The 21521-nt window shown below is 35.6% G+C and overlaps 4 protein-coding genes across 4 annotated transcripts; 1 reads left to right on the forward strand and 3 right to left on the reverse strand.

The window, feature by feature from the left end:
• Positions 1–205: 205 nt before the first annotated feature.
• LOC124537039 lies at positions 206–1042 on the forward strand. The gene has a single exon (XM_047113749.1). It carries the CDS (start codon positions 206–208, stop codon positions 1040–1042), a length of 837 nt encoding a protein of 278 aa, XP_046969705.1.
• Positions 1043–10765: 9723 nt separating this feature from the next.
• LOC124536951 lies at positions 10766–14013 on the reverse strand. Its single transcript, XM_047113621.1, has 7 exons — positions 13925–14013; positions 13731–13848; positions 12972–13621; positions 12786–12906; positions 12508–12588; positions 12367–12403; positions 10766–12299 (listed from the first exon to the last, which is right to left on the reverse strand). The coding sequence occupies exons 1-7, from the start codon at positions 13989–13991 to the stop codon at positions 10971–10973; spliced, it is 2403 nt and encodes an 800-aa protein (XP_046969577.1). The 5' UTR covers positions 13992–14013; the 3' UTR covers positions 10766–10970.
• A 623-nt stretch (positions 14014–14636) lies between these two features.
• Positions 14637–16073, reverse strand: LOC124537040. The gene is made up of 5 exons (XM_047113750.1): positions 16040–16073; positions 15623–15968; positions 15198–15257; positions 14908–15069; positions 14637–14829 (listed from the first exon to the last, which is right to left on the reverse strand). The coding sequence occupies exons 1-5, from the start codon at positions 16071–16073 to the stop codon at positions 14790–14792; spliced, it is 642 nt and encodes a 213-aa protein (XP_046969706.1). The 3' UTR covers positions 14637–14789.
• A 473-nt stretch (positions 16074–16546) lies between these two features.
• Positions 16547–17940, reverse strand: LOC124537041. Its single transcript, XM_047113752.1, has 3 exons — positions 17852–17940; positions 16942–17125; positions 16547–16826 (listed from the first exon to the last, which is right to left on the reverse strand). Exons 1-3 carry the CDS (start codon positions 17931–17933, stop codon positions 16547–16549), a joined length of 546 nt encoding a protein of 181 aa, XP_046969708.1. The 5' UTR covers positions 17934–17940.
• Between the last annotated feature and the right edge of the window lie 3581 nt (positions 17941–21521).

The following is a 21521-nucleotide window of genomic DNA, read 5'->3' on the forward strand; positions in this document are numbered from 1 at the left end:
TGCTGTGCCTGCCTATCTTCGTGTTTATTATTTCTACGAGAAATAAATTAGTAGTGGAAGAAACTTTGTTTTAATCAAACCTCATCTACAACATCATACACAACTCCGCTACATTGGTGACCCCGCTGAAAACAAAGAAGCTGAAAACGAAGAGGATTAATTAACCAACTCAAGTAAGGAACACTAGATTATTTGGTGGAATAAAATGGAACCACAAAATGAAGGTAACTCGAACTTAAATGCCGAGTCACGACGACCATTTACACCTCACGACACGACCGACATATTTCGAGTCGGAGTGCGACCACCACCGTTCTGGGCAGAAGAACCTGCAGTTTGGTTTTCACAACTGGAAGGCAATTTTGTGTTGTCGAGAATCACTGACGACGATACAAAATTTTATTACGTTACTTCGACATTAGAACACCGTTACGCAGCAGAAGTGAAGGATATAATTATTTCACCACCAAAGACAGGGAAGTACGAACGACTTAAAACTGAATTAATCAAGCGTCTGTCAGCCTCGCGCGAGAAAGAGGTAAAACAATTACTTGTTCACGAAGAGTTAGGAGATCGGAGACCATCTCAGTTTCTCCGACACCTGCAAAGATTAGCAGGTCCATCAGTTCCAGACGATTTTATTAAAACTATTTGGATAAGTCGTCTGCCTACTGCTCTTCAACCAATTATTGTGGCTCAGAAAACTTATGACCTTCAAGCTTTGGCTGACTTAGCCGACAGCTTACATGAATTGGTACCGTGCACACCTCAAGTCGCTTCAACATCTGCTCCCCAGTCAACCATTGATTCAATGGCGAAACAAATAGATGAGCTCACAAAGCAAGTAAAAGCTCTGTCTGCTCGCAGTCACAGACCAAGATCGAGATCAAGAAGACGACGTAGCCCGACAGTACAAATGAGATCACAGTCCAACTACAGAAAATTTCCATTATGTTGGTATCACAATAAACACGGAAAGAATGCCAATAAATGTGTGAAGCCATGCGATTTTAAGTCGGAAAACTACCAAGGCAATCGGTAATGGCGACATCCGATAGCCATAACGTATCTGGTCGCCTTTTCGTAACGGATCGAAAATCGAAGATGCAGTTTCTCGTTGATACAGGTAGCGATCTCTGCGTCTTCCCTCGCACAGCACTACGTGAAAGAAGATCTCCGACCAATTACCAACTCTATGCCGCGAATGGGACTTCTATTTCAACATATGGTTTTGCTCACCTCGAGCTGAATCTTGGCCTGCGTCGAGACTACACATGGCGATTTATAGTGGCAGATGTCACTAAGGCTATAATTGGCGTCGACTTCTTGTCATATTATGGTCTTATAGTCGACTGCCGTAACCAGCGTCTCATCGATAGCACCACAACCCTGACGACTTCAGCAGAATCAGTATCATCATCCAGCACGATTTCTTCAGTGAAGACATTGCTCGGTGATTCAAACTACCATATACTGCTACGTCAATTTCCGGAGATCACACGTCCTGCAGGAAACGAGAAGGTTGTTAACCATAACACGGTCCATCATATCAGGACTACACCTGGACCTCCAGTATCTTGCTCGCCACGTCGCTTGGCTCCAGATAAATTGCTCATAGCCAAGGAAGAGTTCGCAGCTATGATTAAAAATGGAACAGCTCGACCATCAGAGAGTCCATGGGCATCACCTTTGCATCTAGCCCCGAAGAAGGAAAGTGGATGGCGTCCATGCGGTGATTATCGGATGCTTAATGCAAGAACAATTCCTGACCGCTATCCGATTCGGAATATTCACGATTTCACGCATAACATATCGGGTTGTCGTGTTTTCTCCAAAATCGACCTCGTGAAAGCATTTAACCAGATTCCAGTATTTTCTGAGGACATTGCAAAGACGGCCATCACAACACCGTTTGGTCTTTATGAGTTCCCATATATGACCTTTGGACTCAGAAACGCCGGCCAGACCTTCCAGCGTTTTGTTGACGAAATGACCAGAGGCTTAGACTTTGTCTACGCATACCTAGACGATTTCCTCATATTTTCCCCTGATGAAGAAACACATCAACATCACTTACGAAGTCTGTTTCATAAGCTTCGGGAGTATGGGATGGTAATAAATGCGTCTAAATGCGTCTTTGGAGTTTCTGAAGTGTCTTTCTTGGGATATACCGTTTCATCAAATGGCATCAAACCATTGGAATCCAAAGTCGAGGCAATTAAAGAATTTCCTGTGCCTAAGACTGTGAGAGAATTAAGAAGATTCTTAGGCATGCTGAATTTTTATCGCAAATTCATCCCAGGTGCCGCGGAAATTCAAGCACCTCTACACTCTCTTCTCACTGATAAGGTCAAAGGCTCACATCCAGTAGACATCACGGGTGAAGTTTTTAAGGCATTCGAAGAATGCAAAAACAGTCTATGCAGCGCAACACTCTTAGCTCATCCAGACTTGAATGCAAAGATCGCGCTCGTAACTGATGCTTCAGACAAAGCAATAGGAGCTGCTATACACCAATACAAAAATGATGCTTGGCAACCTCTCGGTTTCTTTTCACGGAAACTAAGTCCTTCGCAAAGTAAATACTCTCCGTACGACAGGGAGCTACTTGCGATATACGAGGGAATCCGTTACTTCCGATACATGCTAGAAGCAAGGCATTTTACCGTTTTCACGGATCACAGACCTTTATGTTACGCCTTTACAACAAGAAAGGATAAATGCTCACCACGACAATTTCGCCACCTCGACTATATCGGACAATTTACTACTGATATACGGCATATATCTGGAAAGGACAATGTCGTGGCAGATACATTATCGAGGATTGAAGAACTGACAAAGCCAATAGACTTGACAGAGCTAGCACAGTCACAAGCTGACGATCTTGAGCTGAAACGACTGATAGAAGGAGAATCGTCTCTCAATCTACGTAAGACAATCATTCCTGGAACGCAAATACAGCTGTACTGCGATGACAAAAATCAGACTCTAAGACCCTTTGTCACATCACCGTTTCGCTACAGAGTATTCCAAAGCTTACATTCACTCAGCCATCCTGGCGCCAATGCCACTGCTAAACTTGTAGCTCAGCGTTTCGTATGGCCCGGCGTACGGAAAGATTGCCGTGAATGGACAAAGAAATGTCAAGCCTGTCAGCGAGCGAAGACTACTCGGAACGTTTCAACCAGTCCTGGGAATTTTCAACTTCCACGTGCCAGATTTACCACCGTCCATATCGATCTAATAGGACCACTGCCAATCTCAAACGGCTACAAATACTGTCTTACAGCCGTAGATAGATTCACGAGATGGCCAGAAGCTATTCCTATTATGGACATAACAGCAGAGACAGTAGCTAAGGCCTTGATATCCGGCTGGATAGCACGCTTTGGATGCCCTACCGCTATAATCACTGACAGAGGACGACAATTTGAATCTGCCCTTTTCAAGCACCTCTCTGAAATGGTTGGTTTTGAACACAAGAAAACTACTGCTTATCACCCTGCATGTAATGGCATGGTTGAGAGATTTCACCGCCAATTAAAAGCCGCCATTGTTTGTCATGAAAACTCACATTGGACAGAATCACTTCCATTGGTGTTGCTTGGAATCCGAAATGCAATTAAAGAAGATATTCAAGCATCTTCGGCAGAAATGGTATATGGCGAGACGCTTAGATTACCTGGAGAACTTTTTCAACCATCCACGAATAAGTCTGATGACATAACCGATTTTATGGCACGACTTCGGATTATTGCGAAGAACCTTCAACCGCAACCAGCTTCCAGGCACTGTAAGAAATCTATCTTCATATTCAAAGATCTTGCAACGACTAGTCATGTGTACCTCAGAGAAGATGCTAACAGAGGAGCACTCCAACTGGCTTATACTGGCCCACATGAAGTACTGGCGAGGAACGAAAAAGTCTTCAAAATACTTGTCCGAGGAAAACCTACCTCTGTAACAATAGAAAGACTGAAGCCTGCATACATGCTTACCGACGACGACGATCCAAGGGATATACCTCTTCCTCCTGCTACTCCACCTGAAATAAAAAATCACGATGATAAAATTAAAGATAAGGAAAATAATAACAAAAGGACACGATCGGGCAGAACAGTACACATACCTGATTATTATCGCCCGTAGGACGGTCTCTGGAGGGGAGTGGTGTGGCGAACGCGACACTTACCAGATCCCTACAACCTATATAACTTATATAAATAAAATATTATACATATAATCATATAATATCTTATATATTTTTCATACATTAAATAATAAAGGTAACATAAATACAAATATTACTATAACATATGTACATATAACTATACTATATATGTATACTATAATACTTATATACTTATATAAATTACATAATAAATACATATTATATATACATGTTATACACAGTATAAATATCTACACTTTAAAAATCATATAAATAATTAAAATATAATATAATAATTTATGTAATGTCGGAAGGCAGTCGCCGCGCGATCGTGTAATAGAAATGTCTTTTCTAAATAAATTACCGTTACTTTGAACAAAGAAACGTATGCGCATCGGTTCGGCCGCCTTCCGTCAAGCAGTCGAATCCTAGATCTCGTACTGAACGCACGTCGCTTATCGCTTAAATTTTGCTACACGATTTTGCACCTTAAGTCTTTGTATTAAGTCATACTTCCTTCTTTCATCTAAACTTACCTTCATATTTCTTTCTTCTCATTTCTATTCTGTGCTGTGCCTGCCTATCTTCGTGTTTATTATTTCTACGAGAAATAAATTAGTAGTGGAAGAAACTTTGTTTTAATCAAACCTCATCTACAACATCATACACAACTCCGCTACAGAGGGATTAAGCTCATATCACATACTATGAAAGTATGGGAGAAGGTAATAGAGAGAAGATTGCGAGAAGAGAGTGAAATTACCGAAAAGCAGTTTGGATTTATGCCAGGCCGAGGGACAATGAACGCTATCTTTGCACTAATTGTGCGAGAAGAACCGACGTGCTCACAAGAACCTGCAAATGGTGTTCATTGATCTTGAGAAAACCTATGATAGGGTGCCTCGTGAAGTGGACATTGAAAGAGAAAGGTTTACCTGGGAAGTATGTGGAGTTAGTCCGTGCTATGAACAGGGGATCTTGTACTTACGTCCGATCGTCTGCCGGTAACACCGACCATTTCAACGTGGCTTTCCCGTTTCTTAAATTCAAATCGTTTGTAAAAAATACATTGGTAGAAAAGCATATTATTCGATACAAGATTTTATTGATGAAAATAAGCGTGGAGTTAATATCTGTTGACTTCCAAGCAGGATATATTAATTTAAATAATTGTATTTAACTAACATGACTTTGTATTTTTTTAAAGTTAAAAAAGAGAATCAACTGAGTTTCTTGTCGGTTCTTTTCGGTAGAATCTACCTTCCGAACCGGTGGTAGCTTCACTTAATTGTAAAATGACGATTCAAAAGTGCTTGTAAAAGCCTACTTGAATAAAGTTTATTTTGATTTTATTTGAGTACATGTTCTGCGATTTCGGTGGTCTCTCTGGTCCTGAAGCTATAGCGCTAGATGGCGCAGCTCTTTCAGTCTGCTCCGACTTCCGGTATCTCAGTTCACTCATTCAAGGCGATGGCGAATAGATCGAACGGTGAAGCACAGGATTAACACAGGATAGATGAAATGGCGGCAGGTTACGGGAACAATTTGTCTTCCCCGTATTTCCCTTAAACTTAAGGGGAAAATCTGTAAGACCATGATCAGACCTGCAGTTCTATATGGATCAGACTGTTGGGCTACAAAAGGGATGACTGAAAGACAGTTGCATGTTGCGGAGATGAGAATGCTGAGAGGAATGTGTGGTGTTACGCGAATGGATAGAGTAAGGAATGAGTACATAAGAGGAAGTTTGAAAGTGACACCGATAGCCGAGAAGTTATATGGAAGACGGCTATCATGGTACGGCCATGTTATGCGGAGGAATGAGGAACATATTGTGAGGAAGGCCTTGAGAATGGATCTGAATGGATATAGATGTAGAGGACGACCAAGGAAACGATGGATGGAGTGGGTGAAAGACGATATGGTTAGAAAGAATGTTACTTGTGACATGACGTCTGACAGAGAAGTGTGGAAGGAGAAGACATGCTGCGCCGACCCCAAATAATATTGGGATAAGGGCAGGAGCATAAGATATAATAATACAAAAAATGTCTGATACTACTACTGAACTTGTAGACCATATAAGTATTTTTTTTACTTTTTTAGATGTAGTGATTTTCTCGTTCGATAAGCCGCAAATCCATCACGTACATTATATTTTTTAACGTTTACTATACGATAAATTTACAACGTTATGTTAGAATGTCATTGATAGAGTATTTAAATCACCATACTCATTTATTTTATAAAGACATTATACTATATAACTTCGAAAACATTGTATGAAATTGTGCAACTTAGGAAAGTGTAAGCTAGCGTTTAAATGCCATCTATAACTTAAAAGTGTGTAATCTCCATAAAATCGTATTCATTCCCATAAGTCATAAGGACCTATGATTTGAATTTTAAAATGTTTGAAACACGTTTCCAGAGAGCTTAGGTCGACTTTGCGCTTGATTTATAGTAGCAGGTAACAGCGGAAAAATTCAAATTTCCCGCTACTTACATCGAAGAAGGTATACCTACTTAAAAACATTTTGCACCAGCCTGCAATAACTGCTCCGGGTGTATGAATATTGTACTTTAACGAATAATGTATAATTATGAAATGTAATATAAAAAAGTGAATGTAGGTACTACGCAAAGTATATAATAGATTAAAAAGATAACATATTTTTTAAGTTATGTAAGTTTCTATATATAAATACATACGTAAAAATAGATAATAAATATAGATTTTTTAATAACGAAAATAAATAAGAAAGTTTAAACTTCAAATACCGCGGAACAAGAGTGTCCACAGTTATTTTGTAACACAAGTAAACTTTAATTTAAAAAAAAAAAGTTTATCATAGCCGTTTTCTTAGTGAGTGTGGAAAATACAATGTGTAACAAAACTAGAAATCGAATAAAGAAGAATGGTACATCACGAAGCAATATAACGCTTATCTAAGTAGGTATATTAATTTATGAGCGGAGTAGGAAACATCTGCTACATGCATATTCAAGCTTGTATCACAAACTTGATCTCTTATAATTTTCAGAGTGAATTTCATTTTATCACAAATATATTATGTAAGCGTGGCGGTAGCCACAATAATGTAATATGATACAGGGGTGCGATTTATTAATTATTTTTCTGTTTGTAGCAATCAGTCGTTTATTGATTGAAATATACTTGGTGAATTTATGTCTCCAATACCAAAGCTGGAAAAATACATTAGAGTTTAAATTGTCAAATAATTTATAGACTATCATAAAATCTCTTTTTATATCAGACACCCTGAAAAGTTATTAAGTTAGTCTACCATATTCAAATACTTGGTCTGATTTAGTGTAGAGCAAACTTTGGATACATTGTAAATTGTTCGTATTAAAAACAACAGGTGTGTGTAATAATAATATGCATGAGGCTGCCTCTAATAACTTAAACCTAACCTGAAACTTGCACCGTCTTGAGTATTTAATTAAAAACTAATAAAAATAATTACTACAGTTAGGAATCTGAAACTCAATTAATCTTTTTGACTTATAGGCAGGATATATTAAGATAACAGGATATATTTCCGTTGGTAGCTTTTCTTAATGTAATTTTGTAAAACGACCATTTAAAAGTGTTTGTAAAAGCGTACTCGGATGAGTATATTTTGATTTGATAAAAAATGCAAACTTCTTGCAGTTACTGAGAAGCTTTTCACAAACCCATTATGTTTCAATTGGTCCAACATAGGATTTGAGTTTAAGACCTAGATTCTAGATCTGTAGCATTTTTATCTAACCGCCAGACCAACAAGATATTACAATGAATAGGTAAACAAGGATGTGGAGATTTGAACTGATTAGTAAAGTCGTAAGTATCCATTTACATTCAAAAATTAGAAATGCTGCAGACGCGTGTAATAGGAAATGTTCAAGTACGGCTCTAATTGGGGTTGCGGCAATTTCGCCCGAGGCCTATCCCATCCTCGCAGCCGCGTTGTAATAAAATAAGCAGTTTTTCCGATTCGACGTTTCATCTTGTCTCTTCGTATTCCGGAAGCAACTTTCGTTTTCGGAGAAAATTGTCGGCGACGGCCCGAATGTCTCTTGCGGATTGTACTTTAATTTAACAAAATAAGAATAAAAGTAAGACAATGCGAGCTTAGTGTTTGTAAATATTTTAAATCTAAATAGGTTGGTTTAATAAACATTGACATCAACTTGCATCAATTTAAAAAGAACATATTATGTCAAAAGGTTTATTCAATTTTATGGTGTATTCAATTTAAAAACCATACAAGCTAATGATAAATGATAAAAAATTATAAATATTAAATATCCTTGATATGATTAAGTATTTCCTCTTTTCCTCGATTATACATAATATAAAGGTCACAAAATACGTCACAATTACTAGGTTGTCATATAATATTCAGTAAATTCATAAAAAACAGGCTGACCCAAGTAAATTTGCTTAGCCACTCCTGTAACAGGCGCGAAAATAGGGTTTTCCATTGAAATAACATTTACGATTCGACCTAAAAACACAGTAGGTCCCTCATCTAATCCTAATTTGTTGGAGGATTTGATTCGAGAGCGAATTCATTAATAGGAGCGGGCTCAGGGGGCGAATTTACTAGTTCGCCTTCCGAAAATTTTACTTGCACAGAGATACGAATTATGTGTTTAATTAACTTAATACTATATGTTATACCTAAAGAACAATTCAGCAAATAGTTACAGGACAAAATCTATTAAAAATACTACAAAGTTTTATTGAAAGAAAAAGTAGTATTAAGATCAGAAACTTTGATTACCATAATGTGAATTACAAAGAGAGGCAATGGCGTTGTCTTCCATTTTACTCTCCCTCGTATCGTTGAACGTTATGAGTTGAAGTTCGCGATGTTAAGAAAATTGTCTCGAGTTGGCATCATTGCTTGATGGCTTCACTTGAGAAAAGTTTCAAGGTAATTTTGCGGTTCCTGTTTAATACTGACATTACATTTTAATAAAATTGAGCGAGAAAAAAAAGGGATAAAGAATGATAACCTTTTTAAAAATGGATATCTTCCCATAAAGTTTTCCGCAGTAAGACCAGGTAGAAGTCAATATACAATAAATAAAGCTTATTTATGTACGTGTGCCACTTATTGTCCTTCCATGTAATTTATTATTTCCTCTGCAGTATGTGGACAGTGTAATAAAATTATATGAGCAACTTTTCAAATAAATAGTACAAATCAATTGCATAAAATAAAATAAGGTTTGAGAGATTTAGGGTCTAGATAGCAAGCGCGGCGTCCCATCGCGGGAAATATGAAAATTGGAAACGCTCTGCCGATACCGAGCCAAATAAATTTGGGCCCTATTTGTAAGCCCGTCTCAATATTACGGGCTACGTATATTGGACTTATATATAGGAGTGCCTTCATAGCTTGTCTGATTGGACCAACTCGCTCGGAAATCACTTTGCTCTTTATTTTTTATACTCATAGTAGTATTTTAATTAATAATATTTTACTTTTAATTATTTTTAAAGACGCTATAAATGCTGTCAATAAAATGTCCACGTTTATTTTTTTTAATTAAAAAAAAAAAGATACTTAAGAATATCTATAAAAAATATTTTTGTAGCCTAAAATAAATATTAAATGAAATATGATATAAAATAAACATAATATGCATTATTTTAACTTGACGCTTTGTAATAAAGAAATATATTACATACTGGCATTTTAGTAGCTATGCCTTCAAATATCGGACACATTTATCCCTGTTCCAGTCCCTGTTATTTGTAGTACATCTCTTTATGTACTTCTAAGTCGTAGTCCTCGTATTAAGTAGTTTATTTAAATAAATTATTTGTTTCGTATTATGAATTCATTCAACTCAAGGAAATTGAACTTAATATACGAGTAAGTACGTAGTTAGACGTACAACGACATCGTACTACTACTGGTGTTGCGCGCCATCGAATACGGTGGTGTGTGGTGGTGTTAACATTGAGTCTTAAAAGCTTAGCGTTAATCTCTGGCGGCTATTATAGGCTGAAGACTTCTCGCTGCAAACGTGATATACGACATGCTTGGTAATGAGAGATGCTGGAAGGACATGGTTTTTTTCTGAAAACCCATCATGTCGCTCTGCGTAAGCGTGAAAAGAGTGCTTCCGCTGACCCGCCCTATCGAAAATGTCTCGCAATAGGACGTTGGTCTTTGCGCTTCGCCATAACTTTGCAGAGGATCTCTCTACCCCGGGAAGCTTGGAGGCTCGTATAAATAGGCGGTCAAGAGTCAAGAGATGGAGTTTTCGGCGAGTAGTTTGCGGCGCACTGAACGCCATGTAGGATATCGCACTCTTCTAGTGAGGAAATAAAGACAATTTTTCAGTGAGATAAAATAATAATATACTAATACTCTTTAAACCATAACAGGGAAAAGCAAAATAAAAAATATTCGCTGGCATATTGACGGACGAGATATCATTGGTCGAGCTTGATAATTTATGATATTCATAATGGGTTTGCGAAAAAATAGCGTTTTGAACGTTGACGAAACTGTTATCAGGATTTTGGAAGTAAAATAAAAAGAAATATTTAGTTAAGTTTAATAGTGTTGTATTATATATCTATATACTTGTTATAAACTCTTAATAGAATACATAGTTATCACATAAAACTCGAAAATCTAAGGTCTGTTAATCTTCATTTATTCGTTGTATTTTAGATAAGACATGACAAATTTTTTGTTACACTTAATTACCATAACTGGTTATTTAAAAAAAAATGATATCAAATCAACGATTTCATGAAATTCTATTCAATGCGATCAAAACTACTTATTTCTCGTTGAAAATATGATTTTTGTTCACCATTGTTTGACGCCATATATGGAAAGTTTTCGTTTTGATTTAAAAGATAGTTATTATTATCAAAATACTTTCTATGTTTTAAAAAGAAAGGTTGTATATCATGATCCCATAAGGGTTGCCTTGGATTTTGACCTGAAAATGTATTTTTGACATACTTTGGATTAGCCAATGTTTGCCGAGAGCTTTGATAATATTCTGAATGGTCGCCCGGTTTAATTTTAGATTTAGTTTCAATAATCAGCGTATTGAAGTTAGACTTTCCGGCTGCCTGTGGATTTTGTTGAGCTGTAAATCTGTTTGTAATCGCCATACTGAAACCATGTAAGTGATCTGGTTTATTTTTCTGACTGATGTTCGATGTAGGGCTAGGAATTGGTAATTTTATGTGATTTTTTAAATTAGATGATATTGAATTTGTCATTAGGTTTCTTGTATTTGACAGTGATTTAGGCCATAAATTAATATTAAGATTATTTTCGGGAAGCACTACATCTTTAACAATGGTTTCCTCGCTTTGCATCTTTCTTTTAGCGGTTTCCATAACGCTGACAATATTTTCTATTTCCCTCAAAGTTAAGGTCGGCACCGTAGATGCTACTATTTCTACTTTATTTTCTATATCGAAAAGTAATTCGTTACTTCTTTTCAAATATTCATAATTTTTCTTATTTGAATTCAGAAATGTTAGAGGAGATCGAACGGATCTTTCCCAATATGATCTTGGTGAACTAACTTTTAGAAATATGTCATTTTTTGGTACATCGTGTGTTGCTTCTACTTGGATATTTAGTTCCTTATTTTGAGTATCAATACCTCGAATCATAGAGGCTATTTGTCTGCCAAGATTAGTGTAATACGATTCATCTGACTTGTGGTAATTAGGTCTCGATAATCTTCTAGTAGCAAGTGTATCAGGAGGAACAATATAATCAGCTCTTTTTTCTTTCTGAATTGGCGAATCATAAGTTTCAATACTATCTAAAGGGTTGTATTCAATGGGTGGCAATTTATTGGAATCATTATGCAGATCATCTCGATGTATAAGTTCAGATATATATTTAAAGTCGACGTTTTCTGATATGGCTGGCTCATCTCTTGTATTTTGTTTTATATCATTAATCACATACGAATCAGGTATATTTCCAAGATATGGATATTTAAGATTATCATCTTGTTTCATAAATGAATTAGATATTTTGTTTTTATTTCTCATCCAAGGATGCCTTAGTGATTTAGCAGATTGATTCTGCATCTTTTGTTTAAGACGTTGTATCTATAAAAGAAAAACTCAATTCGTTACCGTAATATATACTAAATATTTTATTAGAAATTATACTTACGAATTTTTGACGACTCGGAGACATCATTTTCATCGATCTGTAAAATATTTTCGTAAATTGATATAGAATATTTTTATAAATATTTTAACAAAAGAAGGTTTTGTAGACTATTTTTTAAATAAAGTTTTATATGAACAGTACCTTAGATTCTTTTCTGTTTTATAATTGTTTGAAGGTTTTAATTCTTTTTTTGTCATTTTATCTAGATGTCTTAATTGAACCCTGAAATAAATTTTAAGCGTTACTTATTAATTTACTAGTAAAATTATCTCATAAATATGTTTGTTTGATTTGTAATTGATTATGTTGAAGTTTAAATGTACAAATATAGTCGACATTCCTCGACAGTTAAAAAACAATACATCAACTAAATAACATAAAGAAAATATCAAATTAACAAAATATGTTTTTAGTTTTACGGTTCTGTTTGTTCGGTTAGTCCAGTTGTCTCCCCTGTTGTAGTTATTTCAGTTATTGTGGAGGCTGTTGTGGTTGTAGAGTCTGTTGTAGTTTTATCAGGTGCTGCCGTTGTTTCTATTTCTAGGAAAAAGTTTAATTATTTTATATATTTCATTTAAATAAATTAATATGTTATCGATACCAACCTTCAATATGAAAAAATGGTACCATAGGGGGTACGGGTACCATCGGATACATAGGAATGGGCGGTGGAGGTAAACCCACTGGAGGATAGAACGGTGTCTCTACATTCGGTAGGAAAATAAAGTTAGGTAAGTTCTGCCTTGGTTTCTTTTTAATCATAACGATTTTCTTATGTCCGTGTTCGTCGTCATCATCGTGACGTTTATAGTATCGTTCGTATTCTAGCGAGGAGTCGCTCGAGCTACTCGTAGATTCACTCGACTCCGAGTTGGAACTAGAAGATAAATCGAATACACTGTCATTTTCTAACTTCCCCATAAGCTTTATTTTGTGTTTGCTTTTTCTACGTTTTTTTGTCTTTTTACTTCTTTTTGGTGTTCTTTTTGATTTTGCTGCAGCACTTCCACTTCGCCTTGTCAGAGTATTTTGATCATTTGTGCTATTTATTACTTGGTTCTCTATTGTTTTAAAGAACTGGTTATAAATCCAGTCCCCTAAATCTTCAGTATCTTTGCTTATTTCATCAATTGCGCCGTCAATTTTACTTGTAGTAGCAACCGGGCTTGTTACAATATTTTGACTGGGAGTCAAAATATAGCTTCGAGTAGGTTCGACTACATAATGACGCCTATGATGCTCAATTAACTTGGAGCTGTTGTAAGTATAAATAAAATGAATGTATTAAAACGCCATAAAATAATTAAAAACAGTAGAGGTAATATCTTGATCGAATACATTTTGAAAATAGAAAAGAAACTTACTTAGGTTCACATATTTTAGTATCGCTATCGAAGTAGTATCCTGGATGACAGTGGCAGCCGATTACACATCCAGGAATTTCGTCAATACAGTATTCAAATCTGCCGTGGTCTCCGCATTCTGTTCACAAAGACGATGTTATAAATTTATGATAATTAATTATGAATTGAGAACATCGTAATACTTTCAAGTTTACCATACGTTCCATCACAAAATGCGAGATTTAAGTATTGAAGCAAAATCAAAACGCTTTGTTTCCACATTAGTGTTTACTCAAGCTAAAAACAATTATATTTTATTTACGTATTACTTGCAGTGAAAAATGAATAAATTGACAAATACTTTATTATAGTTAGTAATCTAATCAATATTTTCGCGAACGTTTACAATTAATGTTAGATTTGGCAAAACTAGTCGACACATAGTCCTGAACAATGGTACATTCTAAACAATGTTGTATTGTTCGTTGATAAGAGTGTCAAACGAGCTTCCTATTTTGTAGTGTTGAAGTAATTTATGTTTTTTTTTATTTCTTAATTATATGGTTCTACGGCATGCATCCTTCATTAAAATATTAGGAAGTATTGCTAACACCGTGCATCTTGAAATATAACAAATCTGTATACTTTAAAGGAGGCATTATAATTATAATGTACTCTCATTTTATAAGAAAAAAAAAAAAACTTTACAAAACTTTAAACTTTAAAAAAACTTTACTGGATCTCATCGACCCGTTTTATGTCTTCTAACATATGTATATGCTTTAAATACTTTATAAATACAGGCGCAGCCGCGACTGAAAGTGCTAGTTATTTTATGAATGCATTGTTAGAACCTCTAAAACTTATCAAAAGTAATTATTATTTATGTAATAAATAAAAGACATCACACAGTTATCGTATCAAAAATAAAATTATATTATATAACGAATATAGACAAATGTTCATAACAACAGAATAAGTATCACAATGTAACACTGAGGCTGTAACATGATCCTGATATTGTAACAGAGGATTCCGAAGGCTGCGTGTTTGTATATATCAATTACGTTTATTCATTCTCTAGGTGTCGTCGCCGAGGTCAGGAATTCCTTTGAGGCCTCTGTAAAGATAATGTAGTTTGCTAGGCCACTGTCCATGCTAATCGCATTTTAATTATGTTAATTATGAAAAGTAATACTTGGTGCACTCTTCAGGTAATACACATTTATGTGTCCTATCGTCCCGAACGTAGGGCTGGATACAGATACAGCCCGGCTCGCAAAAGGGGTAGCAAGGACGCAGCCGCTCGCGAGGGTTGTCGCAAGTTACCGCGGCGCAACCAGCAAAACAGGGCTCGTATCTGCTTATAAAATAAACTGATGACATTATAAACTGCAAATTTACATATTTGAAATTATATGTAACACCTGTTATTAATATCTGATATAAAAAAATGATTGTAAAATGTATATTACAACTCGACGTTACCTTTCGTGTAGTCTCTCACAGGTCATCGTAAATGGCACCTTCTTTTCGTTCTCCTTTTCTCTGGCACAATAAAATTAGAATTACTTCATGTTTATAAATTATTGAGGTCAATCCTCTACACAAAGACAAAACACTTTACAAATAAAATCTATATTTTCATTACCCCAAAACTAGTGATGTAGTCATTCTTTTCAATTGTCGAAATATGGTTGTTGTAAGGTAAAAATTGTATAAACTAAGGGCTTATTTCACTTTTACTCAGCCGTGATTAATGTTAAAACGATTATAGAACTTATTTGCGAATGTACTTTATCTATAATCCAGGATTACCATACGAACATCAAATTATACGTATATGTGTATTAAATTATTAATCATGAAAAATTATACAATAACATCAATCAAGTATTATTAAAAGTAATTACAAGTAATGAGTCGAGTGTCCCATTTCAGCGCTCCTCATTTTAGGCACCAATTTCACGTTATCTCCGTCTTCGTAACGCCTCTGTCCTCTGTATAAAGATTCTGAAGGCTCTACATCTCGTTGTCTGTCTGTTCCTACAAAATGTTTATTGTTTAAATCATCCAAATATCCTGGTATGTCGTGTTCATATTTTCTGTCGTCCCAGTCATTGTATTCCTGTTCAAAAGGTTTTGACAATGCTTTCTTCCTCCAATTTCGCCTTTCATCGGCAAAGGAATGTCTTTTCATACCTTCTGGATAATCGTAGTCGTAACCATTTTGTCTAAACGCGTACACAACGAATGCATCTAAATACGTAAAATTATTTTTATATTAAAATACAGAAACAAATATTAAAGTTTATTTGACATTCACTTACAAAGCAAAAACGATAACACCAATAAACTGCGCATTTCTTTGTTCAACAATGAGAATTATACTATGACGTTTATCAATTCCGATTTTCCGTTTTAAATTACTGCGAATTAGTAGTAGTAGTGACTAATCGAGCCAATTTAGGCTCGATTGTTTGATAAAAGAACTAGTCTGCAACAATTGTTTATGATTAACGAAAAGACATAAAACGTCGGTACTACCGTTTGCAACGTATACCTTTTTTGTATCGAATAACTTGACTTAAATATTTTCCTTTACTCATATATTCTACCGTTTGTACAAATAATAATAATAAAATACAATAAAATATAAAGTAAAATTAAATATCTGATATTTTTTAACTAATTAAAACGAAACATTACCTACTTAATTTAACAGGATCATCCAATGATTATAATTATTGATAGTTTTATCAATCAATTGTCTAGGATCGATTATTGTTTATTATACTAAATGTAAAATAAAAATCTCTTTTTTTTTAATTTGAAAATTATATTTGCTTAGCAGTTAATTTTTGTGTGTCACTGTGTAAAGTTTTTCGTGGTTGTAATGATTTTATGGGCGGTGGAGCAATGACAATGTTAAAATAATTCCCCATCCTTGAAACTTCGTCAGCACGTTTGAAATCATCAACTTGATTGGAAGGAACACCATTAAATTCGCGTACATCATCTTGTTTGTGATGAGGTTTTTGCATTCGGCCATTATTTTTCGCAACTACTGTAGATTTGCTAGATCTCCTGCTCGGGACTGGTATTCCCATCTGAGTTCTGAAAATATTATTTTTTTAATTAATACATGAAACAAAATTTTGTTATTTTATATTTTACTCCGATTGTTTTACATTTTTTTAAATTACTTCATATGCATTCGTTATGTACGTACGGAGAGCAGTCCTGTGGCAAAACACACTGGTGTGTCCGATCATCTCGCACGTAGGGCTCCTCGCATACACAGCCAGGTTCGCAGTAAGGATAGCACGGCCGAAGGTGGTTCCGTGGGTTGTCGCAAGAAATTTCAGCACAACCACCGAAACATGGTTCATAGATTTCGTTTGGCCAGTAGCATGCTGTTACAAATAATAATAATACGATAAACCTGTATTAGTCTTTGTGTTGTTATTCATATGTGAACACTTTTTTTTGGTATAGGTTGGCGGACGTGCATATGGGCCACCTGATGGTACGTGGTCACCATCATCCATAGCCAATGAAGCTGTAAGAAATATTAGCTATTCCTTACATTGTCAATGTGCCGCCAACCTTGGGAACTAAGTAGTTACACTGGCTCACTCACCCTCCAAACCCTTCAAATTACTGTTGTTTGGCGGTAGAATAATTGATGAGTGGGTGGTACCTACTCAGATGGTCTTGCCCAAATCCAAACCACCAAGTAAACTTAATAACTACACTAAACACTAAGACTTAATGTTTTAATAAATACTTATACCAGATTTTTCTTTTACCTATAGATATTAGAGAGAGGAGTCTACGAGAAATAAATCTAACAGTGGACACAAGACTTCTCAAGTTCTTTTTCAGTCGTTTCACAGATCCATTATAGCCCCCGAGGGGCTACTGATGGCCTAGACTCACCACAATTCTAACTTTATACACTTGAATTAGAAAAATACAATTTATTTAAGGAACACAGTTTTTTGTTCTCTGAATATATTTTTGTTACCTACAAAAGATCAGAACTTCGAGGCATCTAACGGACCAGGAAATTGGGTTATTAGTATTACTGTATAACATATTTATAGTAACAATAACATTTTCATCTTATACAAAATTACCTTTTGAAATTTTATCTTCGTCTCTACAGGTCGCGATGATCATACAATGACCAAATACTACTAAATATGTGTATGTATTCATCGCTAAAGCCCACTACACTGATTTTAGGTTTCTGTTACTTTAGGAAATGAGATTACAAATTATAAAATGTACACAGTAAATTAAATTGTATCTAAACGTCTAATTCTTAAGGGTCATATTCGAGTGACTGACCATCGGTAATAATTAAGATGCGAGAGATCTTATGTGGCTAGAATAAGGTCGTCATTGCAACGTCGTGTAAGAGAGTGTTTAGTAAACATGGAGAGAGGTCGGTTAAGCCACGTTTGATTGAATTATTGCTTGTGTTACTACCTGTTCCCGCAGCGCGAGGTCACGTTTCCTCCAAACTCCCTAATATTGTAAACATAATTTTCTAGCGCAAAATTTATAACTTTATACGTGACTAATAAATGTCGTGAGTATAGTTTTGAAGTGTGGATATGGGATCTTCGTGCTTGTTGTCCAATACGTTATTAATTATATTATTATACCAGCCACCTGATTAAACCTAATCCCTAAATTAAAATACATAGATATTTATACAAACATTTTTCTATATTAGTAGTCAATAGAGAGTAACGAATTCAAGCTACCTATCTGCGTTTAAATACGAGTTTATACAAGCTGTCCCCCCAGGGTTCGCTCGCGTTTTAATGTTGGTAGTCATATGTTAGCCAACAAAAGTAGCGTATGTAAGGACAACAACTTCAAGAAAGGTCCTGGAGTTGAAGTTAGCTTAGTACCACAATTCATCAAATTCGGTTCAGCGCTTTGGTCGTGAAAGAGCGACAAACAAACAGGCAGAGTTACTTCCTCATTTACAATTATAATAAAGATTTAAATGGCGACAACGAGTAAAGATACTAACTTTAGATTTACTATTTCAAGATACTGATACTAGATACTACTACTACTAGATACTTTATTACTAGATCCTACTAGATTACCTGATAATTTTGATACACACATCACAAAAAAGAGTTAATGATTAATGTAGATATAATACGTTATTCCGCGCAACTACCCATTTTAATTTTTAATTACTGGTATACTATGTATTGTAATACTATGAAATGTATTATTGTGAATCAAGGAACTTCTATTGTAATGTCCAATATTCAGTCCCAATCTGTTGACGTTTTATGATCGTATTTTTAAAACGACGTAAGTAAGTGAAATACTTTTTTAGTTTATGTGTTCTTTGATGGTTTCTTTTGTTTCGAGTTTCGTAGAAATTCTGAGTAGCAACCTAAAGTTTGGAAGATGGCAGAATTAACACTCTCTTTTTTCCACCACGAATCTCAAAAGCCGTTGATCTTGCTTCTAAACTCTTGCCGGTTATGTCAGATTGCCGTCCATCGATTTATTACGTATTACATTCTGGGTGACTAAAATCAGTCAGGAGAACAACGTAATCATATAAGATTGATTAAGATATGAAACATATACTACCTTTAAGTAACTCACTTATATGAATGACAATTATGATTTCATAAAAATGAAATGGAAAATAAATCATAGGAAAGCGCAATAACCAAATGCTGTCTCAATAAAGCCGTGTCGTCTGGAGTCTTGTTATTGTTAACACGCCGTTTTATGTAGCTAGCAGGATATGGAGGCATTTGATAAAAAGAGTATAAACTGCGGAAGTAGAGATCCGCTTGCGAAAAATAGCCCTGTCGATAAAATATGATTGCGTGCGATCTTTTTTATTACTCACCCATAAGCTGGCAAAACCTTCGAGGTTCGCACGAACTCCTGGAATAACGCACAAACATCAAACCGTAATCATTAAAATAAGCGTCGTAAAGTGTTTTACTGGAACATATTTTATTGTTCTGGTCAAAATATTTACTTGTACTTGTGTTTTGTATTTTATATAAACGGTATTCACTAAAATAATAGACTACCATCATGATTGATGTAATTATTTTGTTATGACACACATACTTTACAGGAGAAAAAATACTGTAAGACCCAAGGCCGTAGGCAGGCGGGGGTTTTGGGAGTCCAAACCCATCCCCGAAATTTTAAAAATTCAGAAAATTAAGCCGTTTGGTCTAGATACGACAATAAATCTAAACAAAATGAATCATTTTATGCAAAGAGTAGAGGCAATAATTATAATACCGTTATTTACATTATATTAAGATACTAATTTTTGATGTCGTAATGTTATGTTAGTAATTTTAGATACTGAAGTAGATAAACCTTTTACAGAGTGCCATTACAGTTTGAAATGTGTAAGAAAGATTGTAAAATTTCTGATATATATAGAATGCTATATATATTTTCAACCGACCTCAAAAAGGAGGAGGTTATTAATTCGTCTGTATTTTTTTATTGAGAATATTCATACTATATTATTAAAAAACGTATAGTCGGCGTTTTTTACTGAATAGTCGCCGACTACGATAGCAGCCGAACACCTGGAAGACTACTTGCATCCTATCCCTAAAAGAGCAACCGCCCAGCACTGTCCAATTATAGGCCAATAGCCATCACCTCTTTGTTTCGTTTCCGTCGGGGTCGTTCAGCCAGGAATCTTCTAGATTACCTTAGTCATAGATGGGCGGAAGCAGTTGAGAGCAAAGGGGAGGCATTGGCGACCAGTCAGGACATAGCGAAGGCCTTCGATAGCGTATGGCACAAAGCGCTTTAAAAAGAAAGAAAGAAATCCCTGCAATTGGATCACCAGCTTTTTGGCAGATCGGAACATTAAAGTCTTTATATACGGTGCATGCTCTGATTTAAAATTTGTTAATGCCTGTGTTGCACAAGGCTGCGTTTTACCACCCACTCTGTTTCTTCTGCATATCAATGATTTGTTGCAAATCAGTAACATTCACTGCTATGCAGACGACAGTACCGTAGACACCTTATACACCGGCCGGGCTAATATTTCTCAGAAAACCGTTGAAGAGAGCCGACTTGTGTCTGAAATCGTCCGAAAATCCACAACAGCGCGATTTCTTAGACATTTTCTGCCTCGCACAACCATAAAAAGAAGAGCGTACTCCTTCCTTGAAGGCTGGTAACGCAACTGCAAGCCCCACAGATATCCATGGGCGGTGGAAATCACTTTCCATCAGGTGAGCCTCAACTCGTTTGCCCCCTATGTCATAAAATAAGTCGTCGGTTGTCTTTTAAATAAATGTGTATAATTTTAATATATTTATGATTATTTTAAAATAAACCTGTTGCTTTTTTTTCCTGGCGAACCACCCATCCCCCCAAATTAAATTCTGGCTACGGCCCTGGGAAGACCTGTTAATTATACTCGAATATTAATTATTTATAACAGACACTAATCGTAATTAAATATATTCAGGAGTTTAATTTCTATTCAATTTTATTGTATATTAACTGATAAATGTTTCACTACTGGGCGATGGTTCTTCTCCTCTTAAGGAACAGTTTGGAACTTATTTACATAAGCGCATGGAACAGCAGTTCCACTAAGGTCGATGAATATTAAACATGTATCAAGAGTAGTGCGCGTTTCCTTACAACTTTTTTAGACATCAGGCAACATAACAAAATTCAGTGGCGCTTGCCCAAGTAGAACCCGCGATCTTCGAAAACTACTATGTATTTTCACTATGACGTTTCGGTTCGGTTATTATA

Source organism: Vanessa cardui, chromosome 17 (assembly GCF_905220365.1).
Source record: "Vanessa cardui chromosome 17, ilVanCard2.1, whole genome shotgun sequence".
NCBI classification, from domain to species: domain Eukaryota; kingdom Metazoa; phylum Arthropoda; class Insecta; order Lepidoptera; family Nymphalidae; genus Vanessa; species Vanessa cardui.

Bases quoted from the DNA above. Each gene is read 5' to 3' on its own strand.
- LOC124536951 (XM_047113621.1), bottom strand. From the start codon at position 13,991: ATGTGGAAACAAAGCGTTTTGATTTTGCTTCAATACTTAAATCTCGCA. The intron at 13,849-13,924 runs GTAAACTTGAAA...CTTTGTGAACAG, and splicing joins ATTTTGTGATGGAACGTATG to AATGCGGAGACCACGGCAGA. The intron at 13,622-13,730 runs GTAAGTTTCTTT...TACTTACAACAG, and splicing joins ACTAAAATATGTGAACCTAA to CTCCAAGTTAATTGAGCATC.
- LOC124537040 (XM_047113750.1), bottom strand. From the start codon at position 16,073: ATGCGCAGTTTATTGGTGTTATCGTTTTTGCTTT. The intron at 15,969-16,039 runs GTAAGTGAATGT...TTACGTATTTAG, and splicing joins GGTGTTATCGTTTTTGCTTT to ATGCATTCGTTGTGTACGCG. The intron at 14,830-14,907 runs GTATTACTTTTC...TTATCTTTACAG, and splicing joins TTACCTGAAGAGTGCACCAA to AGGCCTCAAAGGAATTCCTG.
- LOC124537041 (XM_047113752.1), bottom strand. From the start codon at position 17,933: ATGAATACATACACATATTTAGTAGTATTTGGTCATTGTATGATCATC. The intron at 17,126-17,851 runs GTAATTTTGTAT...TATTTGTAACAG, and splicing joins CGAAGATAAAATTTCAAAAG to CATGCTACTGGCCAAACGAA. The intron at 16,827-16,941 runs GTACGTACATAA...TAATATTTTCAG, and splicing joins TTGCCACAGGACTGCTCTCC to AACTCAGATGGGAATACCAG.
- LOC124537039 (XM_047113749.1), top strand. From the start codon at position 206: ATGGAACCACAAAATGAAGGTAACTCGAACTTAAATGCCGAGTCACGA.